Source organism: Garra rufa, chromosome 14, assembly GCF_049309525.1.
Source record: "Garra rufa chromosome 14, GarRuf1.0, whole genome shotgun sequence".
In the NCBI taxonomy this organism is placed as follows: Eukaryota; Metazoa; Chordata; class Actinopteri; order Cypriniformes; family Cyprinidae; genus Garra; species Garra rufa.
The window spans coordinates 17803906-17831564 of NC_133374.1; the positions used below are offsets into that span (position 1 = coordinate 17803906).

Sequence of the window (27659 nt, forward strand, 5' to 3'; positions counted from 1 at the left end):
GGACCTTGAACATCCATGGAACCTTTCAAATGCAAAAAAGGTTCTTTAGATTTTTTAAATGTTCTTCAAAACAGTTCATTTAGGAACTGTTCACTGAAAGGTTCTTTGGGGAACCAAAAATGGTTCTTCTATGGCATCACTGCAAAAACACCCCTTTGGAACCTTTATTTTTAAAAGTGAAGAAGAAGTAGAAGAAAACTAATGGATACAATAGGTACCTACACACTTTGTGCTTGGCTCCTAATGAAAATACAATTTTGAATATGGAAAAAGAAACTATAACTGTATCACTATCGTTCTCTCATCTACAGAAGTCCTCACCCAAACAGATCTAAGATTCAGGTGCTCGTGACTGGAAAAAGAATGACAGATACATGATGTTACGTATCAAACTAAGGCTTATTTAATTGGACATTTTCCACAAATGACAGTATGACTTAAGCCATTCCTTTGGTCTGGACACAATCAGTTGCGACCGGTTCTTTCTGACCACTTACTCATATGACAGAACATAGTGGCATGCGTTGGCAAGGCCGCCCTTGTTCTCTTGGCACAATGCAAAAGCGTACTTGTCATAGCGGACTGGAAACGCACACAATTAAACACGTCAGCATGGGGTACCTGCCCTGGGCCGGCAGGGACACAGCACTCGCTGTCACCAAAAGCAGCGCCTCTGATACACACACTGCCACCAGACGGATGTGAATGTGTGTGAGAGAAGGGGGGCAGATGATTAAGAAGTTAGTCTGAGCAGCATACAAAACAAAGCGTGACTGTGACCTCAATTTACACCATGCCTCTGTAGTGACACTCAATGTGGATATTCAAAGAGAGAGAGAGCGAGCAAGCGGAGAAAAAGTCTTGCTGTACGGCTTGAATACGCCATTCTTAACAGCCTGACTGGGTCACAGCAAAATGTGTGTGCATGAGCGTCGACAGCCTACTTCGTATTTCTCTAGGAAATACATTTACTTGCAAAACCATATCATTGTGATAAAATAAGTGCCACAGTTAGGCCACAAAACTGCAGTTTGTCTGACAAACTCAGTGACAGTTTAGACGTCTGCTCGGCAAACGTTCGCACAAGCGCTGTTATTCTTGTTTGTGACAGAGGCAGAGAGAGAATTACCTCGATTATGTGCAAAAAGTCAATTAAATTAACTGTGAAAGGCTATTTATTTTAACCCGAGGATACATTTTTTCTGTTCTTAGTAATTATAGAAAAACAGCACAACATGTGTTGGCAAGAGAACAAAGAAAGAAGCTCTAAGACTAGGCCTGACATCATACTGCCATCCTGTGGTTTAAGACATGCACTGCTGTTTTGGTTTAACAAGAAATGGAGAAGACAGTCACCTGTGTACCAGTATCAATTACAGTACATTTTAAAATCTATTCAAATAGAATACTGTTTTTGTAAATTATATAGGAATAATATTTCACATTATCACTGCTTTATGTAAGGTACTGTATTTTGATCAAATGCGGTCTCGTTGATTTAAACAAACATTTCCTGCAAGTGGTTCTATGGTCTGCCATAGATTCACAAACGAAGGAAGATGTAGAAGAAGAAAACTAAAGGATACAATAGGTGCCTACACACTTTCTGTGCTTTTCCCCTAATAAAAACAATAGTTTAATAGTTATAGTTATATAACAATAGCTATAGAAACTATAACTGTATGACCAACCTTCTCTCATCTACAGAAGTCTCTATTCAAACAGATCAGAGACTCAGGTGCTCGTGACTGGAAAAAGAATGACAGATATGTGATCTTACGTATCAAACTGAGGCAATTGGACAATATTCAAATAGAATACTGTTTTTCAAATGCAGCCTTAGTGAGCATAAAAAAACTTTCAAAAAAATTACAAAATATTAACAACCCCAAACATTTGAACGGAGGGTGTATATAATATTTAGAAGTGGAAGAGATTGATTATGTATTGTGCATAGTTCAGTAAGAAGCACCACAGTTATTTTAGAATGTGTGGGATATAAAATGTATTTGGGAAAAAAGCGATAAACTCAACCAGGATTGTAAGTGAATTGTAAGGGTTTTCCAAGAAGATAACACATAATCCAGCTCCATATACTACATTTCTCTATGTCTATACAGTTGAGGTCAAAAGTTTACACCCCCATTCAGAATCTGCAAAATGTTAATTATTTTACCAAAATAAGAGGCATCATACAAAATGCATGTTATTGTTTATTTAGTACTGACCTGAATAAGATATCACATACAAGATGTTTACGTATAGTCAACAAGAGAAAATAATAGTTGAATTTATAAAAATGACCCGGTTCAAAAGTTTACATCCCCTTGATTCTTGATTCTTAATACTGTGTGTGTGTGTGTGTGTGTGTGTGTGTGTGTGTGCGTGCGTGCGTGCGTGCGTGCGTGCGTGCGTGCGTGCGTGCGTGCGTGTGTGTGTGTGTGTGTGTGTGTGTGTGTGTACCTGGTATTCATCACGTTATGGGGACCAAATGTCCCCACAAGGATAGTAATACCAGTAGATTTTAACCTTGTGGGGACATTTCTTAGGTCCCCATGAGGAAACAGGCTTATAAATCATGCACAATGAGTTTTTTTGAGGAAGTAAAAGTGTGCACAATCTCTTGTGAGGGATAGGTTTAGGTGTAGGGCGATAGAAAATACGGTTTGTACAGTATGAAAACCATTACGCCTATGGAATGTCCCCATAAAGCATGTAAACCCAACATGTGTGTGTGTGTGTGTGTGTGTGTGTGTGTGTGTGTGTGTGTGTGTGTGTGTGTGTGTGTGTGTGCGTGTGCGTGTGCGTGTGCGTGTGTGTGTGTGTGTGTTTTGTTGTTTGTTTTTTGTTTAGTGATAGTTGTTCATGAGTCTCTTGTTTGTCTTGAACATTTAAACTGCCTGCTGTTCTTCAGAAAATATCCTTCAGGTCCCACAAATTCTTTGGTTTTCCAGCATTTTTGTATATTTGAACCCTTTCCAACAATGACTGTATGATTATGAGATCCATTTTCCACACTGAGGACAACTGAGGGACTCATATGCAACTATTACAGAAGGTTTTTCTTATTTTGCCTAAATATCATATTTTTTTCAAGTAGTACTGTCCTTTAGAGGCTACAGAAGATAGTTACATGTTTCCCAGAAGACAAAATGAGTTAAATTTACCATGATCTTTAAATTAAACAAATATTACACGCCCTGGCTTTTAATGCATCCTTCTGAAGCATCAGTGAGCGTTTGAACCTTCTCTAATAGCTGCATATGAGTCCCTTAGTTGTCATCAGTCTGAAAAGATAGATCTCAAAATCAGTCTTTGTTGGAAAGGAAATACACAAATATGCTGGAAAACCAAAGAATTTGTGGGACCTGAAGGAACAGCAGGCAGTTTAACTGTTCAGGACCAACAAAGGACTTATGAACAACTATCACTAAACAAAAAAAAAAAAACAACAACACAGTGAATCATTCAGGTAAGACCACAGTATTTAAAATTAAGGGGATGTAAACTGACTGTTGAACAGGGTCATTTTTTATAAATTCAACTATTATTATCTCTTGTGGACTATACGTAAACATTTTTATGTGAAATATCTTCATCAGGTCAGTACCAAATAAACAATAACATGCATTTCGAATGATCCCTCTTATTTTGTTAAAATAATTTACATTTTGTAGATTCTGAAAGGGGAATGTAAACTTTTGACCTCAATTGTACTTGAGCATTTTTATGCTCTCTTGCTGTTGTGTTGTAAGCTCAGATGAGGAGAAGTAAAGCTGAGACGTAAAACTCAAATCACTCATCTGTTTGACCAATATTTTACCGATATTCACACAAGTCAAATGATAAACAGCAACATTTGGCTGGTCTCTACAGAATAGCACTGAACAACACCATCACACCACTGTGTGTTCAACAAGAAACAGTGGTTCAAATTAATTTAATATTTCACTATGTTGTTTGCATAAATGATTTAACTTAACATCCACTCATGCTTAAATGAGATGTTAGAGAAATGCTTGACTTGACACATAGCATTATAAGCTAAATTATTAATATTATTAAAATGTGCATAATGCATGTTTTCATTGCAATCCATTATTGATTTAGTTATCATTGTATCAGAAACAAAACAATTTTGAATATCACTTATCAAACACATACATTGACATCATATCAGTCACAAAAAAAAATCACTCTCTGATTAGGATCTAGATGATGCATCCATCACACTAGTTTTTACTAATGCAAATAAATTATTACATTTATGCATTTAGCAGATGCTTTTATCCAAAGTGACTTTTATGAGCTGGAAACAATTGTGTTTGCAGATTAGCTGTAATCAATAAATGGCTTCAAAGACAAATAAAAAATGAGCATGGTGTTAGCAATGTCAAGGTCATTGGTTTATTTCCTGGGGAATGGTTGAACCAATAATATGTATATTTTGAATTCAGTGTAAATGCTGTAAACAGTGCCTTCATATTTTGATTTAGCTTTAGCTGACTGAACTTCTATATCCAAATAAAACTGAAAATCATCTGTGATCATCTATAACCATTAATTCAATCGTTTATTCCACAGGACACCAATGCAAAGTTCCACTTTGCATCTGAATATAAATTAAAAATCACAACATCTGACAAAAACAGAAAAGAAGCAACAAGACAACTGTGCGTAAATCTAGTTTTTGGACGTTTGATGGGGACGGTTCCTTGCTTGAGAGAATCTGGGGACTGTTAAAAGATTGCAATGATACATTAAGTCATGTAAATTCTGTTTCTGCTCTACTGGTTTTGTCACTAACTCTGAATAAACTAAACAGCTCTTTCTGTTTCACTGTTATCTTTTCAAAATCACCAGTGAAAATAAAATGAATTATGCCATTGCTAATGCAATATAGAGACACAATTACTTTTGACATCAGCACTACTGCGCTGCTCAGCTGAATATTAACAAATAAAGCAAATGATCTGCATAATTAATATGCATCTTAGATGATACCACAACATCAACTCTAACACCCAGACTGGGTGATTAGGTCTTTAGTCATGTACCTGCTGGTTGGGGAACTGGCAGAGGATGTAGGTGAAGTTGTTGGCTTGACAGCTGGCTATGAATGTAGGTCACGAGGTCCCATTGGTCCAGCTGGGGTGGAGATAAAATCACTGGATTCCCATCAGCCTCTTCTCTCAGTTACACACCTGCATATACAAATGGCTCTGAGTGTTATATTTGTTATTTCAATTATGGTATTATATCTAGAGTAGGAACTTATTATACCTCAATCTCGAAGTGAGGGTTATGGCAGGTGTTATGTTTTAGGTCTAGGGAATTTGTGACAACATGTTAATTTCATTGTTTTAACTACTGGGATTTGCACAGTGCTGCTTTTCAATGTAATATCACCCCACCGTGCTGCTGTTTTGGCTTAATTTGGAGCACTAGAGTCATATGCAGCTGCATACTGTCAAACATGCACGAAATAAGTCTTGAGAATTAAACCTCTCACTTCTCTGAGCATTTCTGAACACCAAACCTGCAGAAATATCACATCTGAAATGCTGTGTGATATGGAAATGAGGTTTACGGCACTCTGAGCATGTTAATAATGCTAATCCTGGGATTACGGGCACATTTTCAAGGTGCAATTACATCACCAAGCATCTTGGGATCACCATAATCACAGATTGTGCATGACGCTTCAGCATAATCCTGCCTCATCCTTATTAACTAGCTGGTGCCATCCAGACTCCTGTTAAATAACATTGTTTTGGAAGGCCTTGTTTTTCCTGATTCCACCAGTCTTTAGATCATACCTATACTATTTCATATAGCTGAAATATATATTAAACTTCATCTTCATCTTAAGGCTTCATCCTGAAGGTTCACTTTCCGTATTTGATCTGCTCTGAGTTCAACAATAGCCCATAAGTGTTTAGTTATTGTTTAAAAAAAAAAAATGAAAAAGAATCGCTGAATAATTTGCAGACTGATTTTTAGAAGGGTTTTGACCACTTCTTTAGCTGGTCAGGCTTTTTTTTTTCAGCAAGGAAGGAATAATACTTACTTTTTTCCATTGTCACCACCATTATGTCAACATTACACTTTTAGGTGACTTTTTTTTTTTTTTTAAGTAGGCCAAAATTTTAGCAAGCAACACCAGAAAAACAAAAGCTGCTGCTTATTTTGGCGACAATATAGATCAAATGCTGAAAATCATATCTCTTGTATCTATATTGTTCCTTCTTGAAATTAAGCTAGATCTGCCAATATTTACAACAAAATTGACACATTATTTTTGGATCTGACGATGCTGCCCCATGGAAACACATGTGACCCTGGACCACAAAACCAAGTCATAAGGGTCAAGGGTCATAAGTCATAAGGGTCAAACAACTGATAGCTGAATAAATAAGTATTCCACTGATGTATGGTGTGTTATGATAGGACAATATTTGATTGCGATACAACTATTTGAAAATCTGGAAATCTAAATATTCAGAAAATGCTGTCCTAATGAAGTTCTTAGCAATGCATATTACTAATCTAAAAATAAGTTTTGATATATCTACGGTAGGACATTTACAAAATATCTTCATGGAACATTATCATATCCTAGTGATTTTTGGCAAAAAAGAAAATTCGATCATTTTGACCCAAACAATGTATTGTTGGCTATTGCTACATATACCTGTGCTACTTATGACTGGCTTTGTGGTCCAGGGTCACATATTATTTCAAAATATGGAGGAAAATACGACCAAGCTGAAAATATCTAAGTTCTAAATAAATCAGTGTTTTAACAAGAACAAGATATGTTTGTTGTATGTTAAACTCTGTGGTGCCTGGATAAACCTTCTTAAAGAATCCTACTTTCACCTGTATGTGTATTTCTCCGGGCCACTTGCTGGATTCACGAAATACTTTCGAAAATTATTAATCCAGATGAAATCTATACGCTAAATTCAGTTCATTTTATGTGCACTGATTTACTTACAGACGTGTAGAAAAGTAAGTCAATCTGACTGATTTTTCTTAACCTAAACTAAACTAACTAAACTCACGTGAAAATAAGTTGGATTCGTTTCTTTTGTAATTTGGATTTCATTCAGAGTTACTTTTATTTTGAAAAATGAAAAATAACTATCAAATAAAAAGGGTTGCTAGACCAAAAGCTAACCAATTTCACTTTATTTATAAGGGACATCTAGTTATATTAATACTTTTATAATAATGCTATCTTATCACTTCAAACAAGCTGTAAAACTGAACCGAGTTTACCTTTTATGAAGGGTTCTATAAATACCTTAAACATATTAGCAAATTTACATTGTAAAAAATTAAAGAAAATAATTTCCATGCATCATAAATCACAGGACTAATTTATATCCACCTTAAATCCTTAGAGTATGTTCACATGACAAGACACTGTTTGGATTGTTTTAAATGAATCTTCTTTTACTTATTTATTTTTTTTATCGCTACATAATACATATAAAATAACTGTTCTATAAATTTCAGACCAATTCAAAACTTTCATAACTTTTGTGAAGAAGTTTATGATTCTGAGGAAAAAAGTTGAAGTGACGTAAAGTGTCTTTTATTTTGACTGCGGACGTCACGTTGACGTAAGGACGTCTTGTCTGGTGCTGCTGCGCGGGAGTTTCGTTTTTGTGCCTAATTTTGTTTACACAGCTACTTTTAGCCCGTCATGCATCTTTTCTTTGTGAAGTAACCCATCTAATATTCATCTTAATCACATTACTCCTGAGGTAAATGAAGTAATCTGTGAGCGCTGTTTATATGCAGTAATAACAAAAAGTACCTTGCTACGCAGTCAGTTTTGTCCTGACGTTACCTGTAACGTTATATTTTTATTATAACCTTAAAACACTCCTTTATTCCCATGTAGCCGGTTGAATCTTGTTAAGTAGACATCTTACCATCATGTTAAGTGTCAGTTTAAGTATTATCTATATAAATGTCATAGATGAATTTACAGTCGAGCGGATGCAAAATCCTTTATTGATTAGTAAACATGTAACGTATTTTACAGTTTTGTAATGTAAGTCTGTTTTGCCACAGTCCGAAATAATCAGTCAGTTAATATGATCAATTGTCAGCCAAACTTGATGTAAACTTAGAGTTTACCTAAAGCTGTCAAATGAAAGTCTCATACAGCTCTAATGATTGTATCCTCAGACAGTGATATCCTCCATTGGACACAGAAAAACAGAATGGCTGCGGCTCCAGTGGAGTACACCATAGGAGGGGTGAAAATAAACTTCCCCTGCAAGGCTTATCCATCTCAGCTGGCCATGATGAACTCAGTAAGATTTGTTGTGCTGACAGATTAGTTCTTGTGTTTTACAGTCAATAAATATAATCCTTTATCCTCAGTATCATACAAAGCTTTTAAAACAGCCTCTTTAGTTTTGATTGATACCTGTCACCTATGTTTTATCTCTCTTAGATCATTCGTGGACTTAACAATGGGCAGCATTGTCTGTTGGAGAGCCCTACGGGCAGTGGGAAAAGTCTTGCTTTGCTTTGTTCGGCCCTTGCATGGCAGCAATCACAGTTTGGTATGTCTAGAAATCTTTTCGACAAGTTTTTAAGTGTTCGGTCAATAGTTCTGGCATCTACGCTGACTAAGATATAGAGAGGAGACAAAGGTGCTGTTTCGCATCTTGTAGTGTCAGATTGATCTTTGATGCTCTTCAGATCATTAGGAGACTTGCCACAGTCAAAACAAACTCTTTTTATGATAAAAAATCAGTGTTGGGGGTAACGCATTACAAGTAACTAGGGCTGTCCCCGACTATGAATTTTCATAGTCGAATCAGAATTTTCGAATCTTTCTATAGTCGACCGATAGTCGAATCATCTAGGCTTATGTGCGTGTGTGAATGGGTTGGGAGGGGCACGACACTATAGTCAGCAGGAGGGTAAAACTATTTTTATTTTATTTTATAAGCGACCAAAACTGCCTGCCAACTGACAGACAAACTTATTTAGGTTTAAATAAAAACACAGAACGCGTCTTTTAGTTCTAAAAACGCGAGGCGCACAGCACTGCCTTTTTTGGTGACTTTTAATGAAAGAGCAGTGTGCTGCGGTTTTTTTATGTTGCTAAGCAACGACCAAAACAGCTGTCCTGTCAGTCAATTCAAAGGATTATAGCGCAAGAGCTCTAAAATCTTAGTTTTTTGCTGTTAAGTAAACTGTCATATTAGCAGAAACCCTAAATAATACAGCTCCGGGTTACCCACGATAGACACCAAAGGTTTCTCCTCCATTTCTTGGAGTCTCCGGACTTTTTAAGCAACGGTAAACTTTCGTCACCACAACAGAAGGCCCGCCTCTCCATTCATTCGATTGGACAATGGAAAAGAACGCGAATGACGTTGGGCGTTTTTCCGCTCAGAGTTGATTTTTTTTTTTTCAACTTCAGGCGCTCAGAGCGCTCCTGCAAAACGCGAGGCGCAGCAGGCGGCGAAAACAGGGTGCAGAACGCTCACTGCCAACAGAAAACCATTCAAAAGAGGCGCCTCCAACTGCAAAAACGCGTTCGGTGTGATCGCCGCCATCCCTGCCGTCAAGATGGTCCTCATCTCGTCATGCATCAGGGAAAGTGAAAATTAAATTAGTCACAGGGGTGGTTGGATTTATTCACAAACACGTTAAATATATTTATTGAACGCTTCTTTCTTTTCACTTTTGTTTTTACTGCATTATCATAATCAAAGGCTGTATATAACTTAATATAACCGTACAAAACCAGTAGTTCTGTGTGCAATTAGACATTGAGCACCCCCATATTGGCAAAATGGTATGATGCTCGTTTCACCCGCGAAGATTCGACTGTGAGATCGGTGGTCGAATCAGGCTCCGCATATCGATGCATCGAATCTTCGACTATTCGGGGACAGCCCTACAAGTAACACAGATTACGTAATAATATTACTTTTTCCAAGTAACTAGTAAAGTAACGCATTACTTTTTAATCGACAAGAAAATATCTGAGTTACTTTTTCAAATAAGTAACACCAGTTACTCCCCCCATTTACTGATGAATGTTGAGAGAAATTGTAAGATACTAAGAGTAAGTTACTTTAGTTCTAGAATAATTGTGAACATGCATTAATTCATATACTCACTAAAAAAAATAGAGTATTCTTCAAAATGAATAAAAACATTGAAATTCAATACAAACCTGCAATAATTAAGTATGTTAAATAATACAAATATCCTTTTTTATGCATTTAATCACATTTTATTAACCAATGTTTTTGCTCCCGACCTTCGATGATCAAATACATCCATACATCTTGAGCAAAAATTGCTCAAGATAATCTAAGATTTGTTTTCCTTTTTTTAATTGCTGAAGAGTTGACCTTTTTTCTTCTGCGGTCTAGCCTGAGGCTTTTGATGTGAAAAGGCTTTTACATTTGCCAAAAATATAACTTTTTATATTACAAACAAACAAGCAAGCCCTGCCCAGGTTTAAAAAGTAATGCAAAAGTAACGTGACGCATTCCTTTCCATAAAAAGTAACTAAGTAATTGTTACTTAGTTACTTTTTTTAGGGAGTAACTCAATAATGTAATACATTATTTTTAAAAGTAACTTTCCCCAACACTGTAAATAATGGAGACAAACCAGACATACACTATTGTTCAAAAGTTTGGGGTCATTCAGATTTTTTAATGATTCTAAAATAAATTTCTTATGCTCACCGAGTCTGTGTTCATATGATGAAAAACACTACAAAAACAATATTGTAAAGCATGATCTATTTTAATATATTTTAAAATGTGTGATGGCAAAGCTGAAGTTTTTGCATTCTTTGGGGGAGAAAAAGTTTAAAAAGGTATAATTAGATTTGTGTGTGTTTATCAATGTTAAAGAGTTTACTTGTCATGTTTGATCAATTTAATACATTCTTTCTGAATAAAAATGATTTTCTTTCAACATTGACCGCAACTTCCATTGCATGTTATATATCCAAGACCCCAAATTGAATTCTGAGACATGCTACTCTGTCTATGATCTCTGTGATAATAAATTCTCATTAACTCTTCACTCTATAAAACTAAGAATTCACGTTGCCTGTCATTTTGTTTGTTTTGTCACATATAAAGGTAAGGAACAGGATGCAGGCACTAGTTCGGCTGACTGTAAGAAACCAGAAGTGGCTACTCCATGTCAATGTGTGTGCCATAACCGAAATGCACACCCTACTTCCAGCAGCGCAGCATCTAGACCGCCTCTGGTTGATCTTCCTTGTGAAAGTACTTCTGCTCAAGCTACAACCCCTCTCTCAAAAGAAGGTAAGCATTTTCTAAAACCTTTTGACCAAAAGAAAAACATTAAACGCCATGATGAATTACCCAAAAATGAAAATTCTGTTTTTAATTTCTCACCCTTATATCATTCCAAACCAGTAAGATCTTTGTTTATTTTTAGAACCCAAATTATGTTTTTTAATGAAATCCAAGAGCTTTCTGACGCTGCATAGACAACAATGCAACTACCATGTTCAAAGCCCAGAAAGGCAGTAAGGACATAATTAAAATAGTCCATTAAAATAATGTGACATCACTGGTTCAACCTATATTTTATGAAGCTACAGTACGAGAATGCTTTTGTGTGCACAAAGATAACAACTTTATTCAACAATTCTTCTCTTCCGTGTCAGTCTCCGCTGCATGTTCACAACAGTACACATGCGTTGCTGTCTATGCAGTGTCAGAAAGCTCTCGGATTTCATCAAAAATATCCTAATTTGTGTTCCAAAGATGAACACAAATTAACGGGTTTAGAACGTCATGAGGGTGAGTAATGACTGAATTTTCATTTTTGGGTGTTGTCTATTTTCATAGAGTATGTTTTCTTGTTTCAGCAGTCAAAAGTGACCAGTCTAGGAAGTCCACTTTGTCTTCCCGTCTCTCTGAGAAACTTCAAACCTCTCTCTCCAATGGAGAACAAGATGATGATTTTAAGATTGACAGGAAGCGTATTCGTACACCAAGCACAGAGCAGAAGGTACTGCTGCAAATAGCTTCTATTCCTGTGACATTATTGATTGGCTTGTTGAGTCTTGTCATCACACTCTTTTTTTTTTTTTTTTTTTTTTTCCACAGAGCAGCAAGCGTAGATGCCTTGAGCGAGGAGTGATTTACATTGATGATGATGATGATGAAGAGGAGGAGCATCTGGAGAAACCGGTACCCGGGGCTCAGAGTTGGACCATGGAATTGAACAGCGGTGCCAGAGCTGACAGCTGCCAGTCGCAGCCACAGTGTTGTGTGAGTGCACCTCAAACACACTTTCTGGTCTTATCTCTAATTAGGAGACTATGATGTAATAAAGTGTCAAAATTAGCCATGGAGAGCAGTGTTTGATATTTCTCCACATTTCATCATCCAGTAGCATTAAAGGGATAGTTTGCCCAAAAATTTAAATTCTGTCATGATTTACTCACCCTTATGTTATTCCAAAACCTGTATGACTTTGTTCTGTGGAACACATAAGAAGATATTTTGAAGAATGTTCATATCCAAACAGTTTTGGTAACTATCGACTTTCATTGTATGAAAATATAATTTCAATTTGTTTTCAAAACATCTTCTTTTTTGTTCCACGGAAGAAAGAAAATCATAGAGGAACATAGTGTGGGTGAGTAAATGATGACATAGCTGCCATTTTTAGGTGCACTATCCCTTTATCCCTACCTCAGCAGTTTTACTAAGGATGGCACTGAAATAATATGTTATTATAATAAGAAATATTATAATTCATTATGTAGTTGCAATGTTTAATCATATATTGCATATATGTGACCCTGGACCACAAAACCAGTCTTAAGTAGCACAGGTATATTTGTAGCTATAGCCAAAAATACATTGTATGGGTCACAATTATCGATTTTTCTTTTATGCCAAAAAACATTAGGATATCAAGTAAAGATCATGTTCCATAAATATATTTAGTAAATTTCCTACAGTAAATTTATTAAAACTCAATTTGATTAGTAGTATGCATTGCTAAGAACTTAATTTGGACAACTTCAGACAACAAATTTCCCAATATTTTGATTTTTTTTTTTTAAATTTTTGCTATCCTAACAAACCACACATCAATGGAAAGCTCATTTATTCATCTTTATTCACATTTATTCATCTCAATTAAAAAAAAAATAACCTTATGACTGGTTTTTTGATCCAGGGTCACGTTTTTTGTGTTATTTTATTGTTGACCACTTGGTGGCAGCAGAGGATGGTTCATAACAGTGGTTTCAAAGGTTCATGGGGATATTGTTGGATTTATTGCGTTTTTTCACCCTGCTGTTTTATACTTAATTATGTGTTTTTAAGCAGGAATTATCTGTTTAAGTACTATAATTTGACTTGTACTGTGCCACAACAAGCAATATGACTCCAGATTAAATGTATATGCACACATAGTTGTTTTCATCTTACATAGGATGGGGCCAAAGCAGTGCCTGACTGAATGCAAAACTGGGTTTTTATGGAAGTTTGAGTATGCTAGATTTGTTTAGTTTTAGCTTATAGACTATGCGAAGGTTTCCAGCCTTTTGGATTGCACTTTATACGTCTGTCTGACCTTTTATTCATAATTTGGTAACCTTAAACAAACAATTGCCACTTCATAATTTCCATTTAACGAAAATCTTCCTAATCTGGGGTTAGGAAGTGTTATGTTTATTTGTTTTGTTGAGAGAGACTCGACAAGATGCATCACAAGGCCTCTTAGAAAATCTGATGCAATGTAACAAACACCACAGGTATTCACATGGCCAGTGGTGAAAAGAATCGGTGTCAGTGTGATCGTCCTGTCACACCGTAGGACATATTGCTTACAACCGGCACAATGGAAAAGGAGTGACTTGTGCTATGCGTTCCTCAAGATTGGTGGACTGTCACCGAAGAGGACGGCCCGGGCCTGATGGGCGGGCCGACGGGTGTGTTGAGTAAGGGGGGAGAAGGGAAAGCAGGCCTTAGGTTTCACTCTCTCACCTGACACCGTTCTCGGCCCCTGCCAGCGCTGACTGACATCTTCAATGGGCCCTTTGAAGCGAGCTCCAGTTTAATTAAGAGGTTTGCCTTGCTTGGCAGTGATCTGTGAAAGCCTGGGATAAATATTGAATGGGGTTCACCCGCTGGTTACGGCGCTCCGGGGATAAACAGGTGCTTTGTGAGATTGGGGATTTGCGGGGTGGGGGCGCTCCGGGGCAGCTATCAGGAGGGCTATAGGGAGTAAAGACCTCACTGAAATGCTTCACTCGCTGTCTCTGTCTCTCGCCCGCTATCTCTTTCTCTCTCTGTCCATCTGTATGGTGAGGGTGCAGTGGCCCAGGCAGGCGGACAGTGTGAGATTTCAGTCTCTCAGGTGTCAGGCTCTCAGAGCCAGCCTGTTGAAATGCAGTCTTCATTGTTCACGCTCACACTCAGGCCTGCATCTTCCACCACAGGGCCATTGTAGAGCGCAGACAATCTAGCCTCACCATCTCAAACACAGGAGCTGCTCTCTCCACACCTCACCTGGCAAACAGAAATGCCACTGTCTAACAGAACAAACCCAGCTCTTATAATGTTTTTCACCAGTAACTGATAAGTACTTGGTAGGATCCTTCGCCTCTTCACACAGGAATTTAACAATTCCGCTTCTGATGCTGATTTGTCTTAATAATTCTGGTTGCTTAATTGTTCCACTATTGACTCCATCTAATTCGTATGTGTTTGTGATTGGATAAAACAACTAAAGCACGAAAATTTTTTTACTTTATTAGCTGCTACGAATGTTTTGGAAATTCATTAAAAAGAAACGGTTCATTAAAGTTGTTTACTAGGGAGTCTTTTGACTTCATTGGTCACATTGTAATGTGTTTATGAGCCAGTTGTTTTTAGTGAATCAGAATCAAGAGCTCAAGAATCGTGCTTCATTGGTTGTGCTGTAAAAAAAATAAATGGTTCATAAAAATTGTTCACTTGGGAATCTTTTGACTTCATCGATCGCAGTCTGTGTTTAAATCACTAAAACACCTGGCTGTTAAGTTTATTTGCTTAAGAATCTTACTTCATAAGTAGAGCTGTAAGATTTTGATTTATTATAAACAACTGTTTTATAAAAGTCATTCACCTGGGAATGTTTTAGCTTCATTGTTTTTGCTGTGTTATTTACAAGCTAGTTGTTTTTAGTGGATCAGATTAGGGCTGAGTAAAAAAAAAAAATGATTTCTCGATTTGAATCAATTCTCATCTTTATGAAGCGAAATCGGTTCTTAAAGGGTTAGTTCACCCAAACATGAAAATTAGCCTATTAATTACTCACCATCAAGCCATCCTAGGTGTATATGATTTCCTTCTTTCAGACATATCCAATCTGAGTTATATTAAAAACAAAATTTTGGCTCTACCAGCATTATCATGGCAGTGTGTTTCTCTTCAAGATTCAGAAACAAGTCCAATAAAGTGCATCAAACCATAATAAAAAGTGTCTCACACGGCTCCTGGGGAGGTTAAATAAAAGTCTCCTGCATCGAATCGATACTTTTTGTAAGAAAAATATATGAAACGTAATAATTACTCTAATCTAGCTTGCGCTAACAGTCGTACACGGAAGCAGCTCCCGGCGGATGACGTCGGCATTACGCAGGTGCCGCTCAGAACTGACAAACGTGGACATGGAGAGCCCGAAACAAAACAACAGTCACAAATTAGAAGTTCAAAACAAGGATTTGTAAAGAAAAATGTCAGAGGATTTCGGTATAAACCAAGAGGACACTGGTTTTCCTTTGCTGAAGTAAAGAAACTTTGCTTCCTTTGCTCCTGTAAACAAACGTTAGTTTTCACAAGACTCACGGGCACATTTGCAACTCCATCATCCAACCGGAGATGCTTCCGTGTACGACTGTTAGCGCGAGCTAGATTAAAGTGATTATTACCTTTTAAATGTGGATATTTTTCTTACAAAAATGCATCGATTCACTATAGGAGACCTTGTTTTACCCACCGGAGCCGTGTGAGACACTTTTTTATTATGGATGGATGCACTTTATTGGACTTGTTTTGGACTGATGAAAAGAAACACCCACCCACTGCCACGATAAAGCTTGGGAGAGCCAGAACAATTTTTTATATAACTCTGATTAGATTCGTCTGAAAGAAGGAAGTCATATACACCTAGGATGCCTGAAAGGTGAGTAAATAATTGGGCTAATTTATTTTTGGGTGAACTAACCCTTTAAATCCTAAGAATGAATTAGTGTAGCGTGTTTTCAGTTAACAAATGGAACATTGTAGTGCCTCTCCCATCCAATAAATCGCAATAAGCCTTGTGCTTTGTTACTTTTGATATGAAACAATGTCTTAGATTTCAAATTCTGTCAATTTTATTACAGTATTCAAACAATAAATGCTGTTGAAGTGTGAAGTATATGTGAACTGATCCTGTTCTCCACTTTAATTTGAGTTATAGCATGAAATAAACGTAATTGAATGAACATCCGAAGGTATATTACAAGAAAGAGTACGGCTTACCCAAATCAGTTTTTGCCTCATCTAATCCTTCCATCAGTGTTTCAACTGCACAAAGACGTCAAAATGACATTGTAAACAAAGTCACGTAACGTCTTTACCTTAGACATTTAACATTTTTACCTCAGAAAAACATATTCGGTGACCTTAAACTCATTAGTCAACTAGACAAAATGCACTTTAGAGAGGAGCGTTTTACTAAATATAAGCACCATATACCATATTTAATGTTTAATTTATGTTTGAATAAATCTGTCAAGTTATGACGTCCACCATTTTAATGTTTGTATTAAAAAAAAGAATTTTTTAATTATGAAATAATTATGTAATTGTAACTCTATTAATATAAAAACTTAATTAAGTGTAATTTAATCAGTTAATTTTAACATTCATACATAATGTAGCTTACTCTAATGTATATTTTCCAGCATTAGTTGAGAGATTTTTTTTTTTTTTTCAGAGAAAATTTGGCACTGTGTACTGTACCTGATATATATCCAAAATAATCAAAATCGAATTGAATCACAAGCTTGTGTGTCAGAAGAGAATCAGACCTTAAATCAGAGTCATTATCTCAGGAATCGGACATTACTGGTTGTCCTGTATGTTTTTGATTCATAAAAAATAACCCATTCATTTGAACAGTTGTTCACTTGGGAAGCTTTTGAATTCATTGATCACACTCTGTGTTTGACTCATTAAAAGCAAATGACTCGTAAGACTGACATAAGGTCTGACTTTACTAGTTACGCTGTATGTTTTTAGTTAATTTAAAAGGGCGAGTTCATAAAGCTCATTTGGGAATCTGGCTTCATTGGTCGTGCTCAATGTGTTTGATTTACTAAAAACAACTGGCTCATTAAAATGGGAATCAAGACTAGAAGCGCTGTTTTTGATTAATCTTTGATTCGTCGTCTGGAAATCTCGTGACTTCATTGGTTGCTCTGTATTTTTTATTTATTTTTTTGCCTTAAAAGAAATCGCCTTATAGTAGTGATTCACTTGAGAATCAGACTTCACCGGTCATGAAGTTATAAAGATTATTAGTTCCTTACTCTACTTTTCAAATATTCATTAGCCCCAGAATACACCACATAGTGACCAGCAGCTTATTTTATGCATTTGTAATATGTGTGCTGGCCCTGAACTGTAACTAGCTGTTAGGTCCCACAAGAGCTACAAACCCCCGGAGACACTTTCCCAATATCCTTGCTCATTTTTTAGTGCCAGAACAATGGGCACATTTTCTTAGCAGAGCATTGCAGGTGTCTGCCCCTGACTGGAACAGCATGCTTGGGTTAACGCTCCCACACAATGCCACGCACTGTTTTATTAGGAGCCGCTGTTGAGGTCTGGAGTGGCCTGAGGTGTAGTTCTCTGCTCCACTGATATCAGGGCCTCGCCATGAAAGAATGCGCCACTCCGCCTGAATGTGTCTGTGGCGGCAGGTTCGGCCAATGGAGGCTGTTATCTGCATTCCAGGGGTGTCTTATTTGCTGTGCGGTAGCGAGAGGGGCCGAAACTGTGGCAGGCTGCGTGTAACGGATACCCTTGTGTCAGCTGTTTCCTGCACGGTTGCTGACAAGGCCTCCCATTCACAATCAGCCCTTTCTCTCTCCCCCCCTGCGATGAATAAGTAATTATTCGGTATAGGAGGCAGGATACTTGGACTGGCCTATTGAATGTGGCAGCAGCAGGTAAGGTGATCGGCAGGGCCGTAACTCTTCCTGCGAAGCCGTAACCTTAGCTGCTGCCAGCTCTCTGTTTATTTAGCACGTCGGCCCGGGTCTTTGTCCCGTCGGGGGACGGTTTGCAAGACAGGCTCACGTTCGCTTCCATTCTATCACTTACTGTAATATTTAATGGCAAACAAGGTTTGAGAAGCAGCTCGGGTAACCGGAGCCGGACCTCTTCAGTGGAGTGCAGGCTAAAGGACAGCTTGATCCCTGATGTGAAGGTGTAACACACGCCGTGACTTAGCATTTGCTTATGAGGGATAATCTTACTGTCACTCTTAGGAAAAGAAGACAAGCTACAATTATTTTGAAGGACTGAAGCAAGACATATAGGAGAGTTTGTTTATTGCTATCAATCAGTATTGAATGTTTAATTGTACATGCTCATGTAAATGGCCTTTTCCACCATCTGATGCTCACTTAAAAATCAAAACTAATTTTAATGTTAATTAATAATAATTTTACACGGTCAAATGTAATCTTTAGCTAATTTAAAAATGAACAATAATTTTTATATGCACAATATTGTGATGCCTAAATTCACTTGTAGTCTGTTCATACACGCAAGTCACATTTTATTTTTAGATAAGACAACAAGAAACAAAATGAAAGTTATAAATGTTATAATTAAGCTATGCTTTATTTGTATAGTCAAAACTTTGAATACACTTTCTAATAAAAATTTAAGTGCTCTAGACCAGTTTGCCATTTACAATTTCTTTGACCCTGATTTATTATTATTATTATTATAATTATTTATTATTTAAACATATGCTGTGTAAGCATATGTATATTACCTTTCAAAAGTTTGTGGTAGTAGTATTTTTTAATCTCTTATGGTCATCAAGTCTGCATTTATTTGATCAAAAATACAGTAAAACATAAATATTGTTCAATTAAAAGTTAACTGTTACATACATTTTAAAATGTATTCCTGTGATTTCAAAACTGAATTTCCAGTATTCCTTAATAAATAAAACATTCAAAAGAACATGATTTATTGGAAATAGAAAAGTTTTTAAAATAAATACATGTCTTTTCTGTAACTTTTAATCAATTTAATTAATCCTTGCTACATAAAAATTATACTTTTTTTCTTGGGAACAGTCTTACTGACCCCAAACTTTTGAACCGTGTGTTAATAATAATTTAGTAACAGTCAAATGTAATCTTTAGCAAATTTAAAAATGTAGTATTTAAAATAGTTGATTATTGTGTGTTTTATGTATTTAGGCAAAATTAAAAAAGAAGGTAATGTTGTTGAAAAATCATGTTGTTGAGAAGGGGAAAAAATTCATATACACAAGTCACATTTTATTCTTAGATCAGACAAAGCAAGAAAAATAAATAAAATGATTATGAATAAGCTATGCATTATTTATAAAGTCAAAACTTTGAATATGCTTTTTAATAAAATTTTAATAGTGCTTTACATCAGTTTGCCATTTACATTTTCTTTGACCCTGATTTATTTTTGTATTATTATTTTGACATGTTTTGTAAGCATATGTACATTTACCCTTCAAAAGTTTGTGGTAGTTTTTTTTATTAAATCTCTTATGCTTATCAAGTCTGCATTTATTTGATGAAAAATACATTAAAACATGAATGTTGTGAAATATTATTACGATTTAAAGTTAACTGTTACATACATTTCAAAATTTATTCCTGTAATGGCAAAACTGAATTTTCAGTTTTCAGCAATCAATGTTGAAAACAGTTGTGCTTCATAATATTTTAGTTTTCAGTATTCCTTAATAAATAAAACATTCAAAACAACATCATTTATTGGAAAATTAATGTTTTTATGCTAAATTAAAGTTAATGTTTTTGAAAAATCATGTGGTGGGGGAAAAAAAGTCACATTTTATTTTTAGATAGGTCAAAACAAGAAACAGAATTTTTTTTTAATAAAAAAAAAAATTATACCCGTGAAAACAGTTGTGCTTAATAATTTGCAGAATCTTACTGACCCCAAACTGTATTGTTTTAACATTTTTTCATTTTGAAATTAATTCAGCAGAATTCTGCAGATTTTTTCCCAATAAAATCAGGACAGAAAATAAAAAATAATTAGCTTATTCTGTCTGCTCATACCTATCAGAAAAGATTAGAAACCTGATTCATAAACATACAGCGAAAGATTAAGCCCACTAATCCTTAAGGTGAAGAAATATTGACTCTGTCCAGTTCCTTTATAACAGCTCCTTTATTAAATATTCTAGGTATAGCAGTTCAGATATACTGTAGATTAAACACTTCATAAGCTTTTTTTTGTTTGTTTTAGGCATACAGTATTTCAGTACTCGGACAATACCACTGTCTCCCACAGAATGAAGCAGTGACTCTCTGCTTGACACCAGCTGTGTAACACATGAGTTGTGTGTCATTCCCATGAATGGAGGGGAAAGTGGGACACTTAAAATGCTCATACCATCCTCAAGATCAGTTTCACCACTAGAGCTGGCTGCAGGCAAGCATGGCCCTTTGTGTGAAAGCTGCAATTAAAGAGATCCAATCAGAGGAGCCAGTAGCATGAACAATGGCACGGTCTAAAATTACAGTCTTGCTTGGGGTCATTCTGTCTTGACTTAAAGCATTTGCCTTGTTATGTGAACGATTATCTATATGACCACTTATACAAAAGCCTTTTCATGAGCTGGACAAACAAGGGCTGTAGAATTTGCTTCAAGTAGGTTGTTTCTCTTTGTAATGTTTATGCTTGACTTGTTTTTCTCTCTTTGTATTCGACAGTCTCCCGTGTCTTGTTCACTCTGTCCTTGCGCCAACCTCAAAGCAGGACAGAAAACGGTTGAAAAGTCCAAGGACAACGATAAAGACAAAGAGGGAAGCGGAAAGAAAAAGATCCCAAAGATCTTCTTCGGCACTCGTACTCATAAGCAGATCACACAGATTGCACGGGAGCTAAAGCGGACGCTTTACACCACCGTGCCCATGACTATACTGTCCAGCCGAGACCACACCTGTGTCCATCCCGAAGTTGTGCCTCATGCCAACCGCAACGAGCGCTGCAAGGAGCTGCTGGAGGCCAAGAACGTGAGTCGGCCCCTTCCCAGGTTACACTGTGACATCACAATCACCTTTAAGCACAGGTTCTTCATTCATCTGTCATCATCAGAGCCTCTCAGAGGGATAAAAGAAAGTAGACTTAGACATCTCCTGGTTCACTGAGTTCAAGGCCTGAACCCTCAACTCAATATGAAGTGTTGTGACAGAAATCTAAAGATCGTCAATTCATCTCTTTCTCTCAGATGTCCAAAAATCTCCACTTATATTTCAAGGCTGTGAAATGAAAGTAATTCTCAGAGACAAAAATTCTGGATACATTAGACAAAAAAAGCTTAATGCATTACTTAAAATGCTTATTTTAAATTTGGCCTTTGTTTAGAATAACTAAAATAAGATTTAATATTTTTAGATTTTTTTCATATTTAGAAGATCTATGAATATTAGTATATTTTATCATATAAATAAATAATATTTATCAATTTTTTCTTGTTACCGCTTATACTGCTGTATAGGTGTCAAAACATTGCAGTTATGCTTATGTTGTTCAATGCAATGATGACTTTAACCAAACAAAGAGTTAAAGGGATCATCAAACATGTTCATGTCTTTCTTTCTTCAGTCGTAAAGAAATCATTTTTTGAGGAAAACACTTAAGGAATTTTCTCTGTATAGTGGAATTCAATGGTGCAGCTTCAAAGGGCTCTAAACAATTTTTTTTGTAAAGGGCCTTTTACTTTGTAAACACTTGGTTGTTACTTCTGCAGCGATGGAGGGCGATTTTGAAGTTGGGGGAGAAAATGAGATGGGAGTTTTTCGACATACCCTAACTATATTGAACCAGAGCACACAAGTGTAGAATTATTAATTTATTTAAGAAAATGACAGATTGTTTCGCTAGATAAGACTATTTCTTCGGCTGGGATTAGAGAAGCTGCATTTAAACTGCATTTTGGAAGTTCAAACTCCCAGGCACTGTTGAAGTCCACTATATGGAGAAAATTTCTGAGATGTTTTCCTCAAAAAACATTATTTCTTTCCGACTGAAGAAAGAAAGACATGAACATCTTGGATGACAATGGGGTGAGTAAATTATATGTAATTTTTTCTTCTGGAAGTGAACTAATCCTTTAATATAATGTAAGTGACATCTCTTACTGAAAAATGTAATAGATAACCCGTAAAATATTTACATTATTTAAAAATCCACATTGTTTTATACATATTTTGGAGTATGGGAGGGACATTATTTCAATGATGTAATATGGTTGCACTTGGTGAGCTACTGGCACTACTTGTTGCTATTTTTACTGCAACACAACTCTACTCACAACACCTAATGAAAGAGCTTAAAGGTGGCGATTGATATAAGTGTAGACTTAAACCAAATGGTGTACCATCGATTTTCCCCACAAGGAGTCTAAGCACCACCGGATATTGAGTGAAATCTATGCTGAGAAACTCTTCAGTGGCTGCAGCCTTATAACAAGCGTCTGCATGTTTTACATCTTGCCAGGAAAGCATCAAGAGTTTCTTTCAAACAGCTACTTTCAGTAGCTGTGGTCTACTAAAAGTCTCAAAGGCATCAGAGCTAAAGTGGAGAGAACAAAGACGCAGGTCTTTAGGAAGTTTTATATGTCCACAGGCATCTTCCCATTTTTTTTTACCTCTTCTTACCACTAGGAAAGCAGTGAAGACTTGCATTGTTTCTCTTGTTGGCCTTCGACTAAAAATTACAACCAAAAGCCGAACAATGTGGCATTGTATCGGTATTTTATTTTCTGAGTTGTTGCGGTAAATATAGCAACAGGTTGCGCCAGTAGCTCACCGAGTGCAACGATTTTACATCATCGAAATAATGGCGCCCCAGTCCAAAATATGTATAAAACGTTGTGGATTTTTTTCAAATAACGTAAATATTCATTGGTTTTCTACTACATATTTCAGTAAAAGACATCATTCATGTTATATTAATCCAAGTCTTAATACTAGGGGTTCCCTTTAAGTAGTTTTAAATAATGATGGTTACAATGGTTACAAATTAGCTCCATTTTGGCAATTGCCAGCAATGTATAAAGCACAGCTCATATAGAAGTCACTTTCAAATCAAAGAGCTTGTTTAAAGCATTGAATCCATGTGAACAATTTGAAAGTGTGGTGTTTCACTCGAAATTATTGATGCTATTTGGAAATGACTGGATTTAGACCCCAAAATCCACTGAACTGCAGTAAATGTGGCTGTACCTTAACAGTTTCTGTCTGCAAACAGTTTGATTGAAGATACATTTTTTTGGTTGTCCAAATTGGTGGTGCATTATTAGAATGGTCTTATTTTAGATTTGTATATGATAATGGTGTTTTGTGTGTGTGTGTGTGTGTGTGTGTGTGTAACCCCTTCATTCACTATTTCCACTGACCACCTAAATGTACAGGTCATGGCCTGTGCCCTATTCATCTTTAAGTGTAGGGCCTAAGTAGTGATCAACTCATCATGAATTTGTTAGCCATTGAAAGTCTTGAATTGGATCTTGTGAACGGAGATTGACCCACTCTTTACTGTGGAACCAAACACCTCGTTTCCTGATCTTCACAGTGGCCTGCAGGCCAAACAGCAAGTGTGGCCACTTATTCTGTAAACCCTCTTCTCCTTTCACTGTAACACCGTCGTAAGAAAAGAAGACGAGCTGCCGACCCTGAAACGCAAACCCTCGCTTTAAGGTTTCACAAACTTAATCTCCGTCACCAAAGCTGTGGAGAACAGTTACAGGCGATAATATCCCCAATCAGTCATACAGACCTTTTTTGTTGTGCAGCCTTGTCAAAGGCTTCAAACGCACTTTGTTCCAGTGGGAGCTTCGGTATTGTCCGTGTTGCTTAGTCTCTGACCATCGGGCGGCCCGCGTAATGATACCTATTATGCTGTCACCACAGGTGTCCACTCACCTCTCGACTGTGTCGCCCCCCTGCACATGAAAGCGGGGAAGACCGTGCCGACAACCCCGCTCGGAGAGAGGAGAGAATGAGCTGTCGCTTTCCTCACCCTCCCTGGGGCCCCATCTCTTGTGTCCTCTTATGAGCCCCACTCCGAGTCTTTATTCCGCTCTCCTGGTCTTACTGAATGGCTGAAGAGCGTAGGCCTTTCAGACACTTGTCGTTAGGTCGCACAACCCTCAGCAGTGCCATCATCGCCTTCATAAGAGTTAGAGAACAGGGGGATCAAAACGGCACGATCGGGTTGACATTTATCCCGTGCTCTCATTGATGGCTAATCCCTCTTTGAGTATGTATACTGGAAGCTGCCATCAGCCTTTCAGCAGCATGTTACAGGTTCCAGTGAATCATGAAACAATGCACAGATGCTTCCCTTTTCTGCAGGGAGACACCTGCCTAAATAATTGTAGAAAAAACACTTTTATTATAAGGAAATGATAGGGATATCAGTTGGTGTTCAAGTCTGTGATCCCCTTTTTTTATATATATACATGAACAGTTTGTGTCAGTTCATGCATTCCAATTAAGTTCTGCCAAGTGCATGCCAAACATTTCTATTTTTTATTAGAGATCGACCGATATGGGTTTTTCTATAGCCGATGTTTAGAGGTCAGGGTCAGCTGATGGCCAATATGTGCCAATATCTGCCGTTTTTTTTTGGCCGGTTTTTAGGGCCGATATCTTGAAGTTCTTCCCTTTATTGGCATGCTAAAATGTCACACTAATAATAAGTGGATGCACATCATTTCTAAACTTAACATCATGAACAATGAACACGATGAACCATCTTTCGGATCTTGATTTTGTGCACTGCACAGTATTATTATAAAAGAGTTAACCAAAGTTAACCAAACAGATCGAACTGACCAAGTATTAAATATATAAAACAGATAATATAAAAACTGTTAATCATTTACATAAAAGTTTTTACACTTATTTAATTACTGAATCACATCATTCATTTGATTCATTCGAACAGCTGATTCATTCCTGAATAAAGCAAGTGACTCTCTTTATGAATGGAAAATTGAATCATTTCACTAGATTCGTTCAAAACCGCACATTCATTCATAAACGAAACACTGCTGTGTTTAAATGGATATGCACAGCGGTTCAGTTGTGACTTGTTTCAGAATACTTTTGATGACAAAAGAGAGCAAAATCTTACTTTTGACGACGAAATAAAGCAAAATCAGACAATGGCGTAATCCGCCTGCCACCCACCTGCACCTACATTTGTTCTCTGATTTAGCAAACCGCACGCAATCTTCCTATTACAATTATTCTAATTCTTAGTTTTGCGTGATGATATGATGAATGGGTGGTTCATTTTAACAGCTGATCTTCACATCGCTGCACACTTATATAGGCTTAATCGCTCGTTCTTTTAAGCCAAATCCATGCTGAAAAAAAAATTACGTTTACTGACATCTGGACATGACCATATATGTATAAATTCGCAGTATCTGAGGTGACGGAGAGGACGGTGCAGGCGCATCAGGTGCAATCATCAAAATATATTTAAAAGGAAGCTGGCGCCACGGTCCTGACCACATAACCCAGGTTCAGATTTTAGAAAATGTAGTTAATGTTTAAATCATTATTGATTTATCTCATCCACCTGCGACCCACCCACAAGTAATTAGAATGCATTTTTTTTATTACCCGACCCGCGGATATAACCACCCTCCGTGCATCACTGTGTCCGAGCGAGGCGGAGTAATCGCAACCCTGCATTGTTTGTGAGAGCCGCCGCCTTCTCCACCCCACGCACAGAGTGAAATTCTCCGACTCCAATACAGGAAAAATAAAACAGAACTTATAACACTGGGGCTAATATGTTAGCAAGCTGCTGATCGTTTTCGACTACAGTCCTTAAACTTAACTGCAAGCAAACCTTTAACCAGCCGTAGCATTATGCCAGTTCCCGACGGTTCTATGCTTTTCTTTCACTAAGTGAAAGCAACACTTCATAGTTTACTAGTAATAAGTAGTATATATGTGACCATCGGACAGAATTTAAGCCTTACATTTATCTCTCAGAACTGTTATTGAACCTTACAAGAGTTTTGGCTTGGGGTCCTTCATAGCAGCACGTTCTACGCACCAATAACACGGGGCTGCCCGCAGACATGCCTGACTTTAAATCGGCGCTACTAAACACTGATATCGGCCGATGCCGATATATTAAAAAATGGCAAATATTGTCCCGATATATCGGCCGAACGATGTATCGGTCGATCTCTATTTTTTATAAAAAAGTATTATTTGTGTTTGTGTTTATATATTTTCATTCTTTTTTTAGGGTATGTCATGCCGGTACTACCACAACGTGCATAAAATGCGTGATCAGAGCACTTTACAGTGGGTTCATGGGCTACATCAGGCCTGGGACATTGAGGATCTTGTGCGTCTTGGTGGTAAGCTGCGGTCCTGTGCTTATTACGCAGCTCGGGAACTCATGCAAGATGCCTGCATCGTGTTCTGTCCTTACAACTACCTGCTGGACCCCCTCATTCGAGAAAGCGTAAGCATCAATGTATAAGCTACTACATAATCTATATAATATATCATGTAAAACGTATTTTTTTGCCCCCTTTGTTTCATATAGAATTTGAATTTTAAGTTTTATAGAATATAATTTGCTTTGTTCCATAAAAAATAAATGAGTTGATGAATTTTTATTTTTGGAAAGTGCTTTGATGTGTGTATAAATAATATATGTACTAAGAAATTTGTTATTTTATTTAACAATGATGCATAAAAATTATATCAAATTTCTAATTCTATTTACCAAATGATTACAAAATCCAGGAAAAAAGCATCACAGTTTCCACAAAAATATCAAACAAAATGTTTTCAATGTTGAAAATGATAAGAATTGTTTCTGGAGCACCAAATCAGCTTATTAGAATGATTTCTAATTATTTCTAGTTTAATTTCAATTCTAACTATGTGACTGAAATCTGGAATAATGGCTGCTGAAAATTCAGCAGAATTTAATTTAATTTAAATTTACATTCTCGCAATTTCAGAAATTTGTTGTATGAGGGTCGAAAAAGGGTTTAAGCATAAAAACAATGAGTGTAATACTGCTTTTAATTGTTGTTTTTCCAAAAAATATAAATAAATAAAAATATGTTTAATTTAATTGCATTTTTGTTCATACATTTTTCCCTAATTTACAGAAGACACCCACTAAAATGTCATTCAGTGTAACAATCTTGTCAGGCATATTTACAACAAAAATCAATTTAGGACATATTTAAGGACAAATTACTTTCACCTCAAATACTATTAAGTTTTTATATTTTTAAAATTTGCCACTATCCTAGATTTT

At 36.6% G+C, this 27659-nt stretch overlaps 1 protein-coding gene across 1 annotated transcript in view; it reads left to right on the forward strand.

The window, feature by feature from the left end:
• Nucleotides 1-8229: 8229 nt before the first annotated feature.
• brip1 (BRCA1 interacting helicase 1) overlaps nt 8230-27659 on the forward strand; it is a 50561-nt gene continuing 31131 nt past the window's right edge. Inside the window, exons 1-7 of the mRNA XM_073818090.1 lie at nt 8230-8333; nt 8477-8588; nt 11148-11336; nt 11909-12051; nt 12150-12314; nt 21056-21358; nt 26625-26846. Of these exons, the coding sequence (XP_073674191.1) occupies nt 8241-8333; nt 8477-8588; nt 11148-11336; nt 11909-12051; nt 12150-12314; nt 21056-21358; nt 26625-26846 (1227 nt within the window). The 5' untranslated portion in view covers nt 8230-8240. The remainder of the gene's footprint in view (nt 8334-8476; nt 8589-11147; nt 11337-11908; nt 12052-12149; nt 12315-21055; nt 21359-26624; nt 26847-27659) is intronic.